The 18,650-nt window shown below is 36.1% G+C and overlaps 1 protein-coding gene across 5 annotated transcripts in view; it reads left to right on the top strand.

Annotated features, from left to right (window-relative positions):
* The window catches only part of OMA1 (OMA1 zinc metallopeptidase), a 65,170-nt gene extending 52,098 nt beyond the window's left edge, over positions 1-13,072 (top strand). For all 5 annotated transcript variants that reach the window (XM_021667715.2, XM_021667714.2, XM_064372405.1 and 2 more), the window contains one exon: positions 12,619-13,072. In XM_021667715.2, the coding sequence (XP_021523390.2) occupies positions 12,619-12,828 (210 nt within the window). In that variant the 3' untranslated portion in view covers positions 12,829-13,072. The remainder of the gene's footprint in view (positions 1-12,618) is intronic.
* The last annotated feature ends 5,578 nt before the right edge of the window (positions 13,073-18,650 follow it).

Raw genomic sequence — 18,650 nt, 5'->3', positions numbered from 1 at the left:
CACTGTTCACCTTACAGAATTTCATTTTGTCTGACATAGAGAGTGTTGAGGAAGGCAAATATCATAGTAGCTACTGTAATTGAATTGGCCTCTGAATCATATAAAGCCAGGAAGCCTGACAGTAACATTGTCTAAACCCTTAAAAAAAAATTATGGTGCATGTAATGTGTATCTACTTGAGGCTGAAATGAATGGGCTATTAGAAAAAAATTGCTTTTGAGGGGAAAGGGGAAAGTAATGATATTTTTAGAAAAACATGCTAAAAAAAATAGAGGTGATTTTTTTTTTCCCCCTTAAAATGTCTTGCTTTCTGTTTTCAAAGAAAGCTTTTAATCCAGTCATGAAAACTCTGGCATTAATTTTTTCCATTTTTTTCTTTTTTTAAAAAAACTTACTTTTATTTTTTGTGAAAAAGTAGTTGCTGTTTTACTTGATATGTAGTGCCTGCCAGACTACTGATGTATATTAGCAGTTATTTCGTAAATATTTTAGTTGTTACTGGGAATAAATATAGCTAGTTATTTTTTTAATGCAAGTGTTTATTTTTTATTTTAATTTCTTAAATTGTATATATTTATGGAGTCCAGTGTGATGTTTCAGTATATGTACACATTTTGCAATGGTTAAATCAAGCCAATTAACATATTCATCACCTCACATACTTATTTTTTGAGACAAGAATGTTTAAAATCTATTCTCTGAGCAATTTTCAAGTATACAGTACATTTTTATTAACTATAGTAACAGTACTGTACAGTAGATCTCCAGAAGTTATTTCTCCTAACTGAAACGTTATACTTTTTAATATTTATTTATTTATCTGTTTATCTCTCTGTCTGTCCATCTATCTCTATCTTTGTCCCCCAGGCTGAGTGCAGTGGTGTGATCATAGCTCACTGTAGCTTTGAATTCCTGGGCTAAAGCGATTCTCCCACCTCAGCATCCGGAGTAGCTAGGGCATAGGAATACGCCATGATGCCTGTTTTTTCATTTCATTTCTTTTCTTTCTTTCTTTCTTTCTTTTTTTTTTTTTTGGCTTTTTGTAGAGATATGATCTTACCATGTTGCCCAGGCTGGTGAAACTTTGTACTTTTTGACCAACACCTCCCCATTCCTATTCCCCCATCCCCAGGCTGTGGTAATCATTATTCTACTCGCAGTTTCTCTGAGTTGGACTTTTTTAGATTCCACATATAAGTGAGACCATATAGTATTTTTCTTTCTGTACCTGGCTCATTTCACTTAGCATAATGTCCTCTAGATATATCCATATTGTTGCAAATCATAGGATTTTTATCATGTTCATATGTTAGGAGTGTTTGATTATAAAATGTTTTCATAGGTTTGCTTGAAAACCTTTCCTAATTATTTTATCATTCCAGAGGATAATTGCGCTATGTCAAGGTGGCCTTAATTTTTAATTTTTTATATTTATTTACTTCAAATTATTTACTTCAGTTATTTATACTTATTTACTTTAGAACACTTCAAAAACTAGTCACACTCCAATTTCCATTGCAGTGTTTGTGAAAGGAAATGAAATGAATTAAAGGATAATTTTTTAAAAGATGAAATCATGAATCATTCAAATATAAAATGAATACATCTCTGAGATTTTATTTGACTCATTAATGAGTGACCCATATTATGTTATAACTAGTTCAAAAGAGAATTCAAGAAACATAGATATACAGAGCAATAAGGAATGGTGAAATGACTTAGGGATTTCCTTTATAGAATTTTTGTTCTGTTAATAAGTAGCCATGTAGGCATTATCCTTGTTGTATTTCTTTTGTGTCTTTTAAAGTAGTTACCCACTATTCTCACTAATTTCTGTTAAATCTATTGCATAGTGAGTCTTTGGATTAGAGTCATTGACACCTAACTCCTTAGACCTTCTGAAAAGTATATGCTTGCTTTTAGAAATTAAGGAAGAGAGTTGGAAATAGAAGTGGTAGTAAAGGGACTAGTTTCATTTTCCAGGAGAAACATTTAAACTTCTCATGAGCTTTTTAGATCTAAAAACATAGTTGTAAAATCAAGGATGAAGTTATAGGAATGCAAAAATGTTAGAGGAGAATGGAAGACAGTGGAAAAAGTTTTTTTTTTTTTAACTTTTAGTATACCATTATCATAAATATTTAAAACACGTCAAGATAGCGAATACTTTGAATAGCTTAATGTGGCCCTATTTTTCGCTCACTGATATTCAACAGTATAATCCTTTTGTACACTTGCTTCATCTATCCCATCTCTGTTTTTCCCAGAAGTATATTTTTATAAAGCCCAGATATCAGGGCATTTCACCCCTAATTGCTTAATAGGGAGGAAAAATAATTTTCTCTCTATGCTTCATAGTTTCTTAGTTGGGATGAACCCCTGTATTAAAAGACAGATTGACAAAAGAGAAATGGAAGTTTATTAACATGTATACTTCCTGTATAACTGGGAGATACGGAATGAATAATTCTCCAAGAGGTGGAGAATTATGCTAAAGAGACATATTTGGGGTGGCATAGTCTAGTCTCCTGGAGATATATTTTGGAATGATATGTCCTGAACTCCATCAACTTTAGTATGCATTTCAGAAAGTAGTATCATTTTTTTCCATAATCATAACATTATGCCTAAGGAAACTCAGTAATTTCTTAAAATTAAATATTCTGTCTGTATTCAGATTTCCCTATCTCAGCAGTTTTACAGTTGGCCTGTTTAAATTAGGATACTTCGTGATCCACACATTGCATTTGGTCCTTACATCCCTAAAGTCCTTTTGACTTTAGAACAGTGCCTCCCTCTCTTTTGTTTTGTTTGTTTTAAAACTTGTCATTGACTTGATGAGTACATATAATCCACATTGTAGATTCTGGATTTACTTGATTGCTTCTTCATGATATTTCTAACTTGTTTCTATATAGCTGTAAATAGAAGTTAAATTTTGGGAAGGATATTTTATAGATGATGCAACGAACATTTGGTCATGCTGAAGGCCATCAACAGTTTGGATGGTGATTGCCTAGTCCTTTGCTTGTAAAGGTGATTTTCTTCCTTGTGACCAGCAAGTGATTGTGTGGTGATAATTTAGCACCACTCTACAAATAATCAGTTTTGAAACAACCTGAGAAGTGTGTCTTCTCGAGAAATGTATGTAGAATCTATTTAGAACTCAGACCAGCCAAATTAACCCTAATAGAATAAAAGATGTTGCTGATACTTTTCTCTTATTCAAGAATAGATTTAAGTGGTAGGTAAGAGAGACTTAAAAAATCAGAATAATAAGTTTACAAGACTTGGGAAAACAGAGTTGAAAGGGAAAATGAGGGTAATCTTATTTAAAAGATTATTGAATATCTAAGTACTCTTAACTAATAACACCACAAGGACCATCATGTAAACTAAATTCAGCAATAGCAACCCAAAACAAAGCCTCTGAAATACTCATTGTTCCTGATTGAGATAAGCTTTAAAAAGCAGAAATATGAAAAACAAAACCAAATCTCAGCTCAAACTTAAACGTTTTACTTTATTGGAGAGGACAGCCAAGGTGGCAAGATCATAGGAGCAATGCCATCTGAAGCTGGCATGATAAGGTTGATTTAACTGCACTGAAAGTGACAGAAGCTGAAAGAACAACTTCACAAATGTAAGATACATCCATTTCAGAAAATTGTTAAACTTGTGAATTCAGCAGAGAACCTGTAAAATTTTCAGTGGAGGCTGTAAAGAGCAGAACTTATGCCCCAGAGCAAAGACTCATTGATGCGGAAGATAGAGGAACATAGCACAACCAAATTAAAATGCTGAAAGCAAAAAAAAATAAAAAATAAAAAATCTAGAAAAATGAAAGAATATTTAAAAGGCACCAGGAAATCCAAGCTGCATATAACAATGGGAAAGATACATTCGTTCATTTATACATGTCTTCATTTCTTTGATTGTGGTTTCTGTATCACATTTTTTAGTTTAGGTAACATTTCTCAAGATGGAATTTTTTTTTTTTTTTTGAGACGGAGTTTCGCTCTTGTTACCCAGGCTGGAGTGCAATGGCGCGATCTCGGCTCACCACAACCTCCGCCTCTTGGGTTCAGGCAATTCTCCTGTCTCAGCCTCCTGAGTAGCTGGGATTACAGGCACGTGCCACCATGCCCAGCTAATTTTTTGTATTAGTAGAGACGGGGTTTCACCATGTTGACCAGGATGGTCTCGATCTCTTGACCTTGTGATCCACCCGCCTCGGCCTCCCAAAGTGCTGGTATTACAGGCTTGAGCCGCCGCGCCTGGCCCAAGATGGATTTTTAGAAGATTCCCAGAGTATCATCCAAGACAAGCCCTGAAATGACAGTGCTTAGATATTTAAATTTATGAAGTGTTTAATCTTCATTGCAAAGACAGGCTCTTACAAACTACCTAGGTAAAAAGACAAAACTTAAAGACATACAAGATTAAGAATGACTTTATACCTCGCTTTTCGTAAGTGTAAGGAATATGTTTCTTTCCTCCTAAGCTCTTATACATCTTGCTTTTGGAGGAAGTATAAGAGTTTAGGAGGAAAGAAACAAAACAAACAAAAACAGTGGGACTAATACACTTTGCTATGATATCTAGCAAAACTAGCTTTGCTTTTTATGATGGAAGATCCTTAGTGAATGAAACACATAGAACAATATGTCAGTGAAGTGCTCAGTTGCAGCAGTGCTCTTTCCAGAATCAACTGACAATCAGGAATTAGATAAAATACACAGTTCTGTTTGTTTAAATATAATTGTAACTGTAGCTTGCACCCTGCCATTCTTAGAAAACCATAGATCAAGTATGGAATTACCAAATAATTCAGTCGAATAGTATGAAAAATAAGATTTAAGTGGCATAAGAAACTAAATGCTAAGAAAAAGGAATATAGTTTCTATTTATTTTTCTTATACTTTAAGTTCTGGGATACATGTGCAGAACGTGGAGGTTTTTTACATAGGTATACATGTGCCATGGTGGTTTGCTGCATCCATCAACCCATCATCTACATTAGGTATTTCTCCTAATGCTATACCTCCCCTACCCTGCCACCCCCCGACAGGCCCTGGTGTGTAATGTTCCTCTCCCTGTGTCCATGTGTTTTCATTGTTCAGCTCCCACTTATGAGTGAGAACATGTAGTGTTTGGTTTTCTATTCTTGTGTTAGTTTGCTGAGAATGATGGTTTCCAACTTCATTCATGTCCCTGCAAAGGACATGAACTCATCCTGAAAAAGGAATATATTTTCAAATATACACATAGCTTTCATGAAAATACTGATCATAAAACTTAGACAAAAATATCTGTACATAATATAAAAATGTAATGTTCTCACTCATATGAGGTTGCAAAGGTGTAAGAATGATACAGTGGACTTTGGGTACTCAGGGGAAACAGTGAGAAGGGAGTTAGGGATAAAAGATTTACACATTGGGTACTATGTACACTGCTTGAGTGATGGGTGCACCAAAATCTCAGAAATTACCACTAAAGAACTTATGCATGTAACTAAACACAACCTGTTCCCCAAAAACCTATTGAAATAATAAATAAATATGTGCATATATACATACACACATATAAAAAGTTTTGATTCCAGTCATCAGAACATAGTATAGTAAAATTAATATAACAAAAATTAAAAGATGGATAACCACATGAAAATTAAAATTCCACACATGTAAAGCAGGGGAGAAATTGATAGATAATAAGAGGATACCTTAAATTCAATAAACTTTATAATGTAGTTATATTTTCATGAGCTTTTACTAAATTTATTTTTTTAAAATTTTCTTAAATGTCTATATTAGAAAAAAGAAATATGGAAATATAAGTGTTTCAAATAGGGAAATTATTAATTATATATCTAAGATTAAGTAGAAATAAGCAAAATGACAGTAGTTGATTCTTTGGGAAATTTAGTCAAAGTCATAATCATTAGCTTAGTTAGACAAAGAGTAAAATGTAAATAGGATCAGGAGAAGAGGTACAGTAACATACAAGAAACAAAAGTATTTGAGAGAATGTTATTTTTAGTTAAATGATATTAATAGCTCAGGTCAAAATCAGAAGTAGTTAAAGTATGTTTGTGTTGAGTGGGGAGGGGAATTGCCAGAGTAGATGCAGCTAGGAGTAGAAATTATAGCTAGAATGAAGCTCCTCAAATTAATTTTAGAAATAAGTGAGGTATAAATAAATCAAATTTTAAAAACTGTATTAGAAACGCATAGAGTCATAATAAACTAACAAAGAAAAGGGAGCCTAGCTATGATAGGATTTCATTTGGAGAATTTTTTCAAAAGTTCAGAGAACAATTGCCTAGTTACTAATTAGTTCTACCTTCAAAGTATAGAAAGCTATGTTATTAAGTTGCTGATTCATTTTATGAGCATGAATGATTTTGTTTTGACAGTTTGATAAAAACAGTAACTTTAAAAGAATTTATGCGCTGGGGTCATTAATTGACAAACAGTACTATATTATGTTACCGTAATTATTTACTGTGAGCAAGTTAATTATCCTCAGATGCATGAAAAGCATCATAAAAGAAAAGCTGTTAACACAGAAGAGGAAATTTAGGACTCATCTTCAATTTCTCTTTCCTTTACTTCCGTATCCTATTCATGAAAATATCTTGTTGACTGCCTCGACAAGTACATTCAGAATCTGTGCCCTTCTCAACTTCACCACTGCTCCTTTCCTAGTAAGTCACCATCATCTCCTCCCAAGTTATCGCAGTCATTTCCTGTTTTAATCTTCTGATGTCACTTTTCACCTCAACTCCTAACAACCTATTTTCATTATGTAGCCAGAGTGATCATTTTAACATCCTCTCCTTGCCTTCAACCCTCTAATGGCTTCTCATCTAACTTAGAATAAAAATCCAGACTCTTCCTAGGTCTTCCAGTCATGTAATTTGGCCACTGCTTAGCTCATATGCCCCTTTCCTTAGTCTTTCCTTGGTCTAGCCATTCCACGTCAAGGTAGTGTCCTCCTTGCAGCTCCTCTACTTGCTGATTTCTCTGTGTGAAACATTCTTCCCTCAGTTCTTTAGGCAAATGTCACTGTCCTGGGGAGGCTTTCTCTGATCCCACAATCTCAAATAGCCTCGCTTCCATGTACTCGTTGTCCACCACACCTCACTGTTTAGTTTCTTCATTCACTTACTGAAATTACCTTATTTGTTTATTGGCTTTTACTTTAGAATGTAAGGCCTTTGTACACTGCTATATCTATAGTACCTATGACAATTTGAGATGCTCAGTGAATACTGGTTAAATGATTGCATGATATATAATAATAGGCAAGATAAGCAATATAATAGTGGGTGAAAAATAGAAAAATTAGCAGTAGAATTGAACAGTACCTCCACTCGCTTATAGAAATGTAGCATGTAGGAAATTAATAGTTGGTAATGGGAGAAAGATGCTCACAGGAAATGGTAATGTAAAGATAACAGTGGTCTTAGGAGTGCTGGGTTTTAATTTTCACTCAGCCATCTAACTTGAAGAAAGTTTCCTATCCAACCTTTAGTTTTCTTCATATGTGAAATCAGGATAGAAGCATCTCTTAGATGTTGGATGTACATACGTGTGCATTTCTGTAGGTAAGGTCCTGCTGCCTTCTCTCCCTTGTCCCCTTCTCTTTGGCATAGACACTTTAAGTATTCTCTGCCAGGCCCAAGATTTCAAAAGTGGTTCAAATTCCGTTGTCGATTTAGATAATGTGTGAAATACCTCACACAGTGAAAGGCACATAGAAAGTGAACAATAGATGTTTCTTTCACTTCTAGTTGTAGTCTTTAGGCTGGTTAATTCTATATTTAACTTCAAATCTTCCTTAGGATTCTCAGAACCATATATTCTTGCTATTAGAGTACATTTCTGCTTTTTCTTAAACCGTAAACTCCTAAGAGTATTTTCTCTGTGACATTTATCGTAATGATTTATTCATAGCTAGTGTTCTATAAATGTTTGTTTAAAATTTAGCATGTGTTTGTTAAGTGCCTATTATGTACAGTGCATGGAGTTAAACACAAAACAAAGTGAAGGAAGTGGAAAGGCATATTCTAGCTATATGGTGGGAAAATTTTGCTCACTTTGGAAGAGATGAAGGTATATTTAATAAAATAGATTAGAATTTATAAAAATAAAAAGACATTGCCACCCTGAAATGTAATAAGATAAATATGGAAAGGAAAGCAAAAAAGAAAAAAGTTACCAAGACATCCAATAAAATCTTACTACGCAAAATAGATGAAGATTTGATAGAAATATGTATGGTCATAACAGGATTCTGCGTGATAGATAGTTGGAGAGGAGAAATAGTTCACATATGAAGAAGTAGTGACAGAAAACCTGTGTGAAGAATTTATAGTGTTTCTAGCAATTAAAGAAACCTAGCTCAGATGTCTCCAGAGTACATTTATTCAGTAAAAAATTTACTCAAGAAACATCATGTGGTGCAAAAAAGCATGAGCGCAAAAAGCATGTAGGGCAAAAGCAGTAAAAACAAAACAGGTTCTAAACCCAGCATTCTTACTTCCAGACCAGCGTTTTTTGTTTTTTTTTTTTAAATAGTAGACTCTAGCTTTTATTTTTAGACTCTAAAGCCTCAACTTCTAGGTTAAGTGGAAGGTATAGAGATTTCCCTTATATGTCTGCCCCCACATACTCTCAGCCTCCTGTACTATCAAAATCCCATGCCAGAGTGATAATATTAGTTACAATTGATGAATCTATGCTAACTCATCATTGTCACCCAAAATCTATTAGGGTTCACTCTTGGTGCTGTATATTCAGTGCATCTCGATATATGTATAATGACATGTGTCCACCATTATAGTATCATGCAGAGTAGTTTTACTGCCTTAAAAATACACTCTATGCCTACTCATTCCTCCCTCCCCCAAGCCCCTGGCAACCACTGATCTTTTTACTGTCTCCATAGTTGTGCCTTTTCCAGAATATCATATAGTTGGAATCATGTAGCCTTTTCAGATTGGTGTTTTTCACTTAGCAATATGCATTTAAAGTTCCTCATATCTTTTCATGGCTTGATAGTTAATTTCTTCTTAGATCTGAATAATATTCTTTTGTCTGAATATCCTGTAGTTTATCCATTTGCCTATTGAAGGACATCTTGGTTACTTCCAAGTTTTAGCAAATAAAGCTGTTAAAAACATTTACCAAGCCAGCTTTTTGTTCCTTGCTAGGCATTTAACTTCTCTGAGACTCAGTTTCCTCATCTGTAAAATTGAGCTGATATTTTCTAAGGATTCTGAGATTTGAAATTACATAGCTACCTAGATAAATGTAATGAAATCTTATGTGAATAACTGTGAATAACTCAAGTATGCCTGTATTGCTGGTGACATTAAAGGTTGATAAAGCCTTTCTGGTAGAAAGCAGTTTGGTACTATATAATAAAAATTATAATCTATCTGCTCTTAACTCTTTGATTAGGTCATTCTATTTTGAGGGTTAGACTTCACATAATGGAGGTAAGAAAATAAGATTTTTTTAAAAACAAAGGTTTTTATAGCAGGGTAATTTATAAAGCCAGACAGACACAACTGTGGGAACATTTCTAATGCCCAGTAATGGAGAAATACAAAGTAAATTACATGAGAGCAGGGACCATGACTATTCTGACTGACGTGTACCTGGCACCTGACTCACTGTGGTGTTCTAAGTATTTGTTGTACTAAAAAGACTGAATAAGAGAATTTAAGGAAAAGAGAAGAGTTTTTACTGAATACCCAAAGATCTTAGGGGATCACATCCTATTCCTCTCTTTGTTGCTTTGTATCTATCATTGCCAAACTCAGCTGTGCCGGCTGTTACCTGCTGTACTCCATACTTTCCCCCTTTACTGATACCAGTGCAGTCCCTAGACATAGGCACTACACTGATATAGCAGCCATGACAGGTAAACTTCTCACTTGGGAAAGAAAATTAACATGTTGTAAAGGAGCTAAGGCAAGAGTGACTACATCCCAGTTTTGCGGAGACAGTCTTGGCTTATGCCTGATGTCTCATTGTAAATCTCACTAGCATCTCCTTTCATTGTCAAAGGTATCCCCATTTGGACGGTAGGTCACTATTTAGCTGATGGTCTGACTTTCTGTTTACTTAAGTGCTATAATTGCTATAGTTGGGAAACGTTTTCTTGTTATGTCAATTCAGTTTACTTAAACACTTACTTGACACTCGGTCGAAATAAGGAATATATTAAATCTGCTGTGGAATACAAAGAAAAATAAGACAAGGCCCCTGCCACCAAAGAATTTCACATTAAGTAATGCTTGTTCAAACTCTCTAGCTTACTTTGGTAACTCATAGCCTCATCAGAGCTAGAAGTACTCCTAGACCCAAGCTTCTCCCCTGACCCCATTCACTTAGAGGACGCCTATCTGGCTTGCCTCTAGCTACAAGTCCCCCTCTCCTGTGGGACTCAAGAACCAGTGCCCCTACCACACCTAACTCAAGGTATCTGGGATGATGGAATTCCTTGCCCAAACATGTTTCAGCCTGCTTTCAGGGCCCATGTGGACCTCTTCCTTGAACACATGCACGCAAGGCCCTTTACAGTGCCAGATAAGCTATGGCTGGGAAAGGGGACAGATGGCAGACTAGTGGCAAGAGCTACAGTAAGCTCCCTGCAATCTTATGTGTTCTAAAATTCAAGAATTCTGATTTTGCACCTGGACTTCCAGGTAGTTTTGAATGTGTATTCCTCAAAGTAGGAGAATGAACAGATTTTATGTAGTAGTGTATTAGCTTGACTTACCGCTTCTAGGTGTTTAGATACATGGTATCTGGGCCTCCATTTTCATTCTTGCCATGGACCCCACAAATATTAGAGGCAGGTTGTTTAGAGTAAAACTGAAAATCCTTAGCATGATCCATGCGGTCCTACATAATCCGCTCCTGCCCTCTATCCTGCTCCACCCAGCTGTACCTGCTTCTTCACTGTTCTGAAGCACCTAGGCACACTCCCTTCTCCCTTGTACTCACAGCTCCCTCTTGGAATGGTTTTTTCCTAAGTCGCTACATGGTCTCTTTCCTCATGTTCTTCAGGTCTCTCCCCTTCTTGACCCCCAAAGTCATTATCTTATCAGTGAGGCCTTGCCTGGATAGTCTTTCTAAAATATTACCAGTTCCCAAACACTGTTCCCTCTACTGCCTTATTTACTTCCCTTGTTGAGACACATGAATATCAAAAAGCCAGAAGTATTAAAAAACTAAATTAGTTTTTCTCACTAAATGTCTTTCTTTTAAAACTCCTTAAATATGAAGACCATTTTTCCTTAAAAATTATTTTGGTCATTATGTCTTAAAATTACCCACATACCCACTTTAAAGAGTTAAATAGTTCTAAGACTTGTTACTGCCGTCAGTTTCAGGAGTAATTATTTCCAATTCTATTGGATGATTCTTTTGGTATTTCCCACTGTGTCTAAATAACATGCTTATGTTGCTACGACTTAATTTCAGTTTTGGGCCTTACTCATTTTCCACTGTGCAGGATGAGATGTAAGCCCTCTCTTCCCAGTGTCACACCCTGTGCATGCACACACACATGCAGCTCTCCCCTTCTCAGTATGATTAAATTGTACTTTTGGTTTCATCAAGATCTGGTATTTTAAACTGTAAGCCCTAGTCATAGCTGAGCCCCATAGTACACTGTGATTACTTTCCCTTCCTTTGTAGTGCTTTATTTTTCCTAAAGTTAAAAATTGTCATGATTTTGATTTGTTTACTTTTCTAGGTATATTAGTCCATTCTTATGCTGCTAATAAAGACAGAAGACATACCTGAGACTGGGTAATTTATAAAGGAAAGAGGTTTAATTGACTCACAGGTTCCACATGGCTGGGGGACAGGCCTCACAATCATGGTGAAAGGTGAATGAGGTGCAAAGTCAAGTCTTACATGGGGGCAGGCAAAGGAGTGTGTTCAGGAGAACTGCCCTTTATAAAACCATCAGATGTCGTGAGACTTAATCACTATCATGAGAACAGCATGGGAAGGATCTACACTCATGATTCAGTTACCTACCATCAGGTCCCTTCCATGACGTGGGAATTATGGGGATTACAATTAAAGATGAGATTTGGGTGAGGACATAGCCAAACCATATCACTAGGTTATTAGCATCAATTCTACCCAAGACTGTGTCAGTTATGTGTATCTTTTTTCAGTATACTCAGTCAACTATATTCTCCAGTTTTCTTTTTCTTGAAAAAGTCTCTCATAGAGTCTTTTTAAATCTGAATGCTTGTTTTCAGGTCTGCTAGAGTTTAACTGAAACCATAGAGGTATCTCTAAGATTTGTTTACTCTCAAAAGAGCATTTGGACAGTTGTTATAGATATTAATACTATTGTTGTTGTCATTGTTGTTTTTTAAATATTATTTGACCAAATCATGAAAACAACTGTTCACTGAGTTTATTAGTGGTTCTCTTTTATATGTTATAATCAAGATATCTTTTATTCAAAAAATACAGAATGCATTCTTTGTTTTATATGAAACATATTAGGGATTACTGAAACAATCTGAATACATTGATTATATATAGTATTTTTAAATTTTATTCTTTATAGGCTCTCAAAATTAGAGAGATGTGTAATTGCCCACCACTGTCTAAACCAGACCCTCGATTACTATTCAAACTCAGCATGAAGCATTTTCTTGAAGAATCAGAGAAAGAAGACCTAAATATCACGAAGAAACAGAAAATGGATACTCTTCCTGTTCAAAAACAGGAGCAAATACCATTAGCATACCTAGTTGAGAAAAGAACTGGCAGTTGAATTAAAATTTATGAGACACAAGATATATGAAGAATGTTGCAGTCCTTACCATTTTATGTTACTTTTAAAAAAATGATGTTTGAAATGAACAAAAAGGATATTCAGGGTCAAATGATGTGCATTACAGATATTATCTAAATTCTTCTAGAATTTATTTTTCATGAAATATTGATGCATTTTAATCTATGTTAAAATATCTTCAATGAGGAAAATGTCACAGAATAAATTTATATTACGCGTTTTACTCTGTCTTCTACTTGCTTTTGATTTAGAAAGCAGACCCCTAGTGGATGAGAAATGAGAACATACAAGTAGTTTTTATTGTAGAGAAGGTTTCAACTGAGCCTAAACTGGATTTCCAAGTCTGAGTGGTTATGATGAAGTGAGAAATAGTCTAAAGGTATCTGTTTGCAGGAAACTGTTAGCATTGGGGTGGGATTATATGGAAAAGGGGACCTCAGGATAGAGAATTTCCTTGTCTTCACCTGTGGATGACTGGAGAAATGCTACAGGCGGAAGCTATTTTCCTAGAGAGACACAAGAAGTAGAGTTGATGGCAAAGCAAGAAACAGAATTGGGGGAGAGGGCATTTCCACAGAGACACGTGTTCCTGGTGCACTGAAGTCTTTACAGAAGGTTGTGTCATTTGATTGCTCCATGAGATTACCATTTGGGAATCTCGGGGGTTCCCAGAGAAGATAACCACTCTGTTTCTATGACGGTACTATCAAAAGAGCCAGAGGCAAAGCACTGCCCCCAAGTTGACCTTCCTGAGCCGCAGATATCAACAAAGGGACTGGAGGAAAATGACGAGAAGAAGCACAATACACACCACTAGTGGTGCCCAGAAATTGCTGCATTATATAAATGTGGAAATATGACTTATTTAATATGTGTATTCACAAACTAGTGAAGTCTAGTGATGCTTAGGTTATATTTCTAAGAAGGACATTTTTCTTGAAACACATTATATTAAATAAATATTTTCTTAGAGAATTACAGAGGAAAGGGACTACTTTCTATTGTGTATCTACTATGAGCTGGGCCCTGTATTTATCTTTTTTCCATAACCCTGCTAGGTTTTATTATTCTTATTTTACAATGACAAATAGCCTTGGAGAAGTTAAATAACATACCCAATGTCTCTCACCTAGATAGAACAAAGCTAGATCTGACTACAAATCTGTCCATTTTTCACAATGCTCAGATATCTAAGAGTAAGCTATCAAAACAAGGAACAAACTATTCTCAGTTGTTCATTAGCTTCCCCACATATGGCTTCAATACAAGTAAAAATCTCATAATTATGAAATCAGGGACCACTTGTGTTTCCTGCAGGTTGATTTTATAGGTTCTCTCAGACCCTTCTATCAAAATTGACATGAAAAGCTTAAGATGAGGCAGTGTAGGAGAGTAGAACCTCTCCCACTGCCTGTGGAAGCCTGTGAAATCTCATCTGGGATGTGTCCTGTCACTATTAAATCTTCTTAGGCAAAATATCTAGTTGTTAAGAAGACAAGTTCAGAGGCTGTTTGTGTTTCTCAGGGCTTACTATACATTACTCATAAGGAATTTCCTGATCTGCACACAAGACAACATTGGTCATAAAGAGGTTCACATTAACTGTTCTCAATATAATCATTTTTTACACTCCTTGTGATTGGAGTATTGTAAAAGGCACTCCATAACATATAAAGATACTTGGAGTATGTCACCTAAAGGTAAACAGTAAAACACAGCATTAGATTTTCCTGCAGATTTCCTAAGAAAAATAGTGTAGCAAAGACCTTCTATTTTTTCTTCTATACCGTTGTCACTTCTAATTGTGTTGTTCAGACTTGCTAGAAACATACACAAGTTGACACCATGTCAGAAGGAGCAGAGATAGTATCTTTATAGTATATGAAAAAGACTTTTTTCAACCAGTGGAATCAAATGCAAAAGAAATAAATGTTACAGTTTGGCTCAATGTTTTAGAAGAAATTAAATAGCAGTTGAAATACAAGATGTATATATATATATAATTTTATATGGAAATAAGCTCTATGTTCTGCACTTAGTTGCAGAACTACTTTGTTCCTGTCAATACTTTTCATATGCCTATAGGATTTAGATGATAGGCTAGTTAATTTAGTTGTTAGGAGCATGATGCTAATAAATCTAAGACACAAACTCAACCTGATTTTTTTATAATTCTGATAGTGTGAGACTATCCCCTAAAACTAAAGGACAGCGCATACATTTACTGCTATATGCTTATAATTCTTGGCACATTATAGGCATTAATTAATATTTTATTGACACTGTACAACAATCATCTGGTCAAAGGACTGAAAAAAAGGAGAAATGATCATACTCTAAAATCTCTGCTTCTGTAGTTGTAGAACCCTGGACAAGTCACATAAACTCTCTAATCTTCATTCCTGAATTGTAAAATGGGGGCAAAAAAAATTGTCCTAGGTTGACTTGGTTTACCAAGTGAAATGATATAGTATTTAACACAAAGTCTAGAGCTGCAAACGTAATAAAAATTGTTACCATATACTGAATGCATACTTTGTTCTATTAGCCATTTTCATACTGCTATAAAGACATACTCGAGACTGGGTAATTTATAAAGAAAAAGGGGTTTAATTGACTCACAGTTCCACATGCCTGGGGAGGCCTCATGAATCTCACAATCATGGTGGAAAGGGAAGAGGCACATCTCAATTGGTGGCATGTGAGAGAGATCAAGCAAGAGCAGGGAAAACCACCCCCTAAAACCATCAGATCTGGTGAGAACTCACTCACTAGCATAAGAACAGCATGGAGGAAACTGTCCCCATGATCTAATCACTTTCTTGGCACATGGGGATTACAATTTGAGATGAGATCTGGGTGGGGACGCAGAGCCAAACCTATCAACTATGCGTGGTGCTAAGCCTTTTGCAAGCACTGTTGAACCCCACAGTGACCCTATTTATGGTAGGTATTCTATTCCACTATGCCCTATTGTAGATCAGGAAGCTGAAGGTTAGAGGGGTAACGGAAGTTGCTCAAGGTTACATGGTATAGTTCTTAAGATTTTTTTTAACTTGCTAGAATGGAGAAACCAACACAAACCCAACCAAGAAAATTTGGTCCCTCGAACTAACAGAAAAGCCCAGAAATATTCTGCTTCAGGCCCGGTTTAATCCAGGGGATCATGATGTCATCAGAGCAAGGGCTCTTTTTCTTTTCAATCTTTCTCAGATGTTCCTTGGTGATGTCAAGATGGCTACCAGCACTTCCAGGATTGCATGCTTTCACATCCAGCTGGATGAGTGACTGACTCACACCCCAACTATTGAAACAAAGCCTTTAACAGTAACTGCACCCGTGAAGCAATCGCCATGGCAGGGGATGGCATTAGTTTGATTGGCTTGGACCTATCTGGACCAACACTGGAGCTGAAGGTGGGTACGACGCAACACCACCCAAACAGAATGGCTACTGTGCAGTGGGAGAGATGCAACCACAGGGCTTATGAAGTAAGTGACAGAACTGGAATTAAAACCTTATGTTTATCCTTTCAGCAGGCAAAGAAACAGGATGATTCCTTGACAAATTTTATCTGAAATGATATTTAACCTGAGAAAAAAAATGTAGCACAAATTTTACATTGATATGATAGCAAATTTTCATTAGCCTATTTGCTTTACCATTTAAAAGTTTTTTTGTTTGTTTTGTCTTGTTTTGTACTGAATTATATCCTCAAAACCAATCTATGAGATTGGAAGGACAAATGGCATCATTTACTCATAGGGGAGAAAACTAAAGCTTGGAGGAATTAGGCAAGTGATCCAAGTATGTTTTCAGGTAAATGGCTGAACTGGGATTGGAACTGAAGAATCCACTGATTTGTAATCCAGTGTTCTTTCTGCAATACTGCATTCTTTGGAGAGGGAGCTGTTACCTCCGTTTACCTGGAAACTGAAGCTCAAAAATATTAGTCGATGTGTGCCCAGCACTACTCACCTCTCAATGGTAGAACTGGTTCAAACCCTCTCATTTTCTGACTCCAAAGTCCATCCTCTTCCTCCATGTACTGCCACTTCCATGAACAAATCTCATATAGAAAGTGAGGATGAAAAATGCATTCCCTTCACCCTTCACTTGTGAACAGCAGGGCCAACACCTCTTTTCCCTTATTTAAAAGCACCCATTTTAATAGTCTATGACAGATGGTAAAAATATCCATTTTAAGCATATGTATACATGTGAAGGATAAAATTCTTGTTAATCACCTCATAACATGTTTTGATGAGAGCCTAGAGAATTCTTTAATCTGTAGTGAGATGAAATAAATCTCCCACTTCATTATGGGAAAGAAAACTCTATCAGTGTTCTACCCATTTACACTTTGCCCCCTAACCTCCATCAGAAAACTTAGGCTAGTGGCTTCCAGCTTCTGAATCATCCAGGCCTCCTTTTACATGACCTGGCTCTGCCTGCAAGGGGTTTTACACCTCTAAGTTCTATCTTGAAGAGTTGCTGTGTCTAGACTCATGCCTAGGTGTTCTCACTGCACTGGCTGTTTAGGAGACTGTGTGACTGTGCCATAAGTCACAGTGCAGCTCTGTTTCCAGGTCTTAGGATGTCTCTGATGTCATTAAAGACCAAGCAGGGCCTCTGATCATCATGTGATCTCTGGTGTTACCAAAGTTCCAGCCAAAAGAAAAAAAATTGTTGTTTTAATTAGTTTGAGCAGCTTAATTATGTGAGAGAAAATATAAAATTTTTAGTTAAGCTCTTTGAAATATTAAGCATAGCTGGCAGGCTCCCAATACCATCTTAGTAGACCACAAGGGGCCTGGGACCTCATCCTGGGCAGCACTGGTCTAAAATAAGATTTGGGTTTTTTTCTTCCTTCAGAATATTTAAGTTAACATGTATTAATTTTTGACCAATATATTAAAGTATAATCATACTTTTGTAGGTTAGAAATGGTGGATGGTTTACTTAAGAATTCTGTTCTTCTATATTTAAGGTTGTATTTCTTTAAGTAACTATTGCTTTTGCACAGAAATGTTGAGTTTAGTTTTTTCCAAATTATTCCTTTCTGATGTTATTGGAACCTTGAAAGAATCAAGGGCGACATCACTAGTCTAATTTTTTTATTTGGGAAAATGGGATAGTAATATTTGCCCTACCCAATTGCCAGAATTATTATGGGTTTAAATATCGTAATGTGTATATGCTCTGCTGAACATCCCAAATGCTACACTGTGCTGATTCTTATTAACATATTCTAACATGTTTTCATCTGGGCTATAAGATTATTAATTAAGAGAGGTCATTTCCAAAAGGTTGGTTCTCATCTGTTACAACTCAGAATTGGTGATGATCTCTTCCTACTTCAGTGTGAGAAGAAAGGAAACTTTTATTTGTGGCATGTTTTGTTTTAGTCTGGGGTGTGTGTGTGTGTGTGTGTGTGTGTGTGTGTGTGTGTGTGTTTTTAACCTAATTCGGCCAGGTGCAGTGGCTCACGTCTGTAATCCCAGCACTTTCAGAGACTGAGGTGGCAGATCACTTGAGGTCAGGAGTTCAAGACCAGTCTGGGCAACATGGTGAAACCCTGTCTCTACTAAAAATACAAAATTTTATTACAGGGCTTGGTGGCGGGCACCTGTAATCCCAGTTACTGGGGAGGCTGAGGCAGGAGAATCGCTTGAATCCGGGAGGCAGAGGTTATAGTGAGTTGAGATCATGTCACTGCACTCCAGCCTGGGCAACAGAGCAAGACTCGGTCTCAATAATAATAATAATAATTAACCTAATTCTATTAATCCATATGGCCC

Source organism: Aotus nancymaae, unplaced genomic scaffold, assembly GCF_030222135.1.
Source record: "Aotus nancymaae isolate 86718 unplaced genomic scaffold, 86718_ANA_hifiasm-v0.15.2.pri h1tg000007l, whole genome shotgun sequence".
NCBI classification, from domain to species: domain Eukaryota; kingdom Metazoa; phylum Chordata; class Mammalia; order Primates; family Aotidae; genus Aotus; species Aotus nancymaae.
The sequence above is the reverse complement of the archived record's forward strand: the minus strand, read 5'-3'. Positions and strand labels throughout refer to the sequence as shown.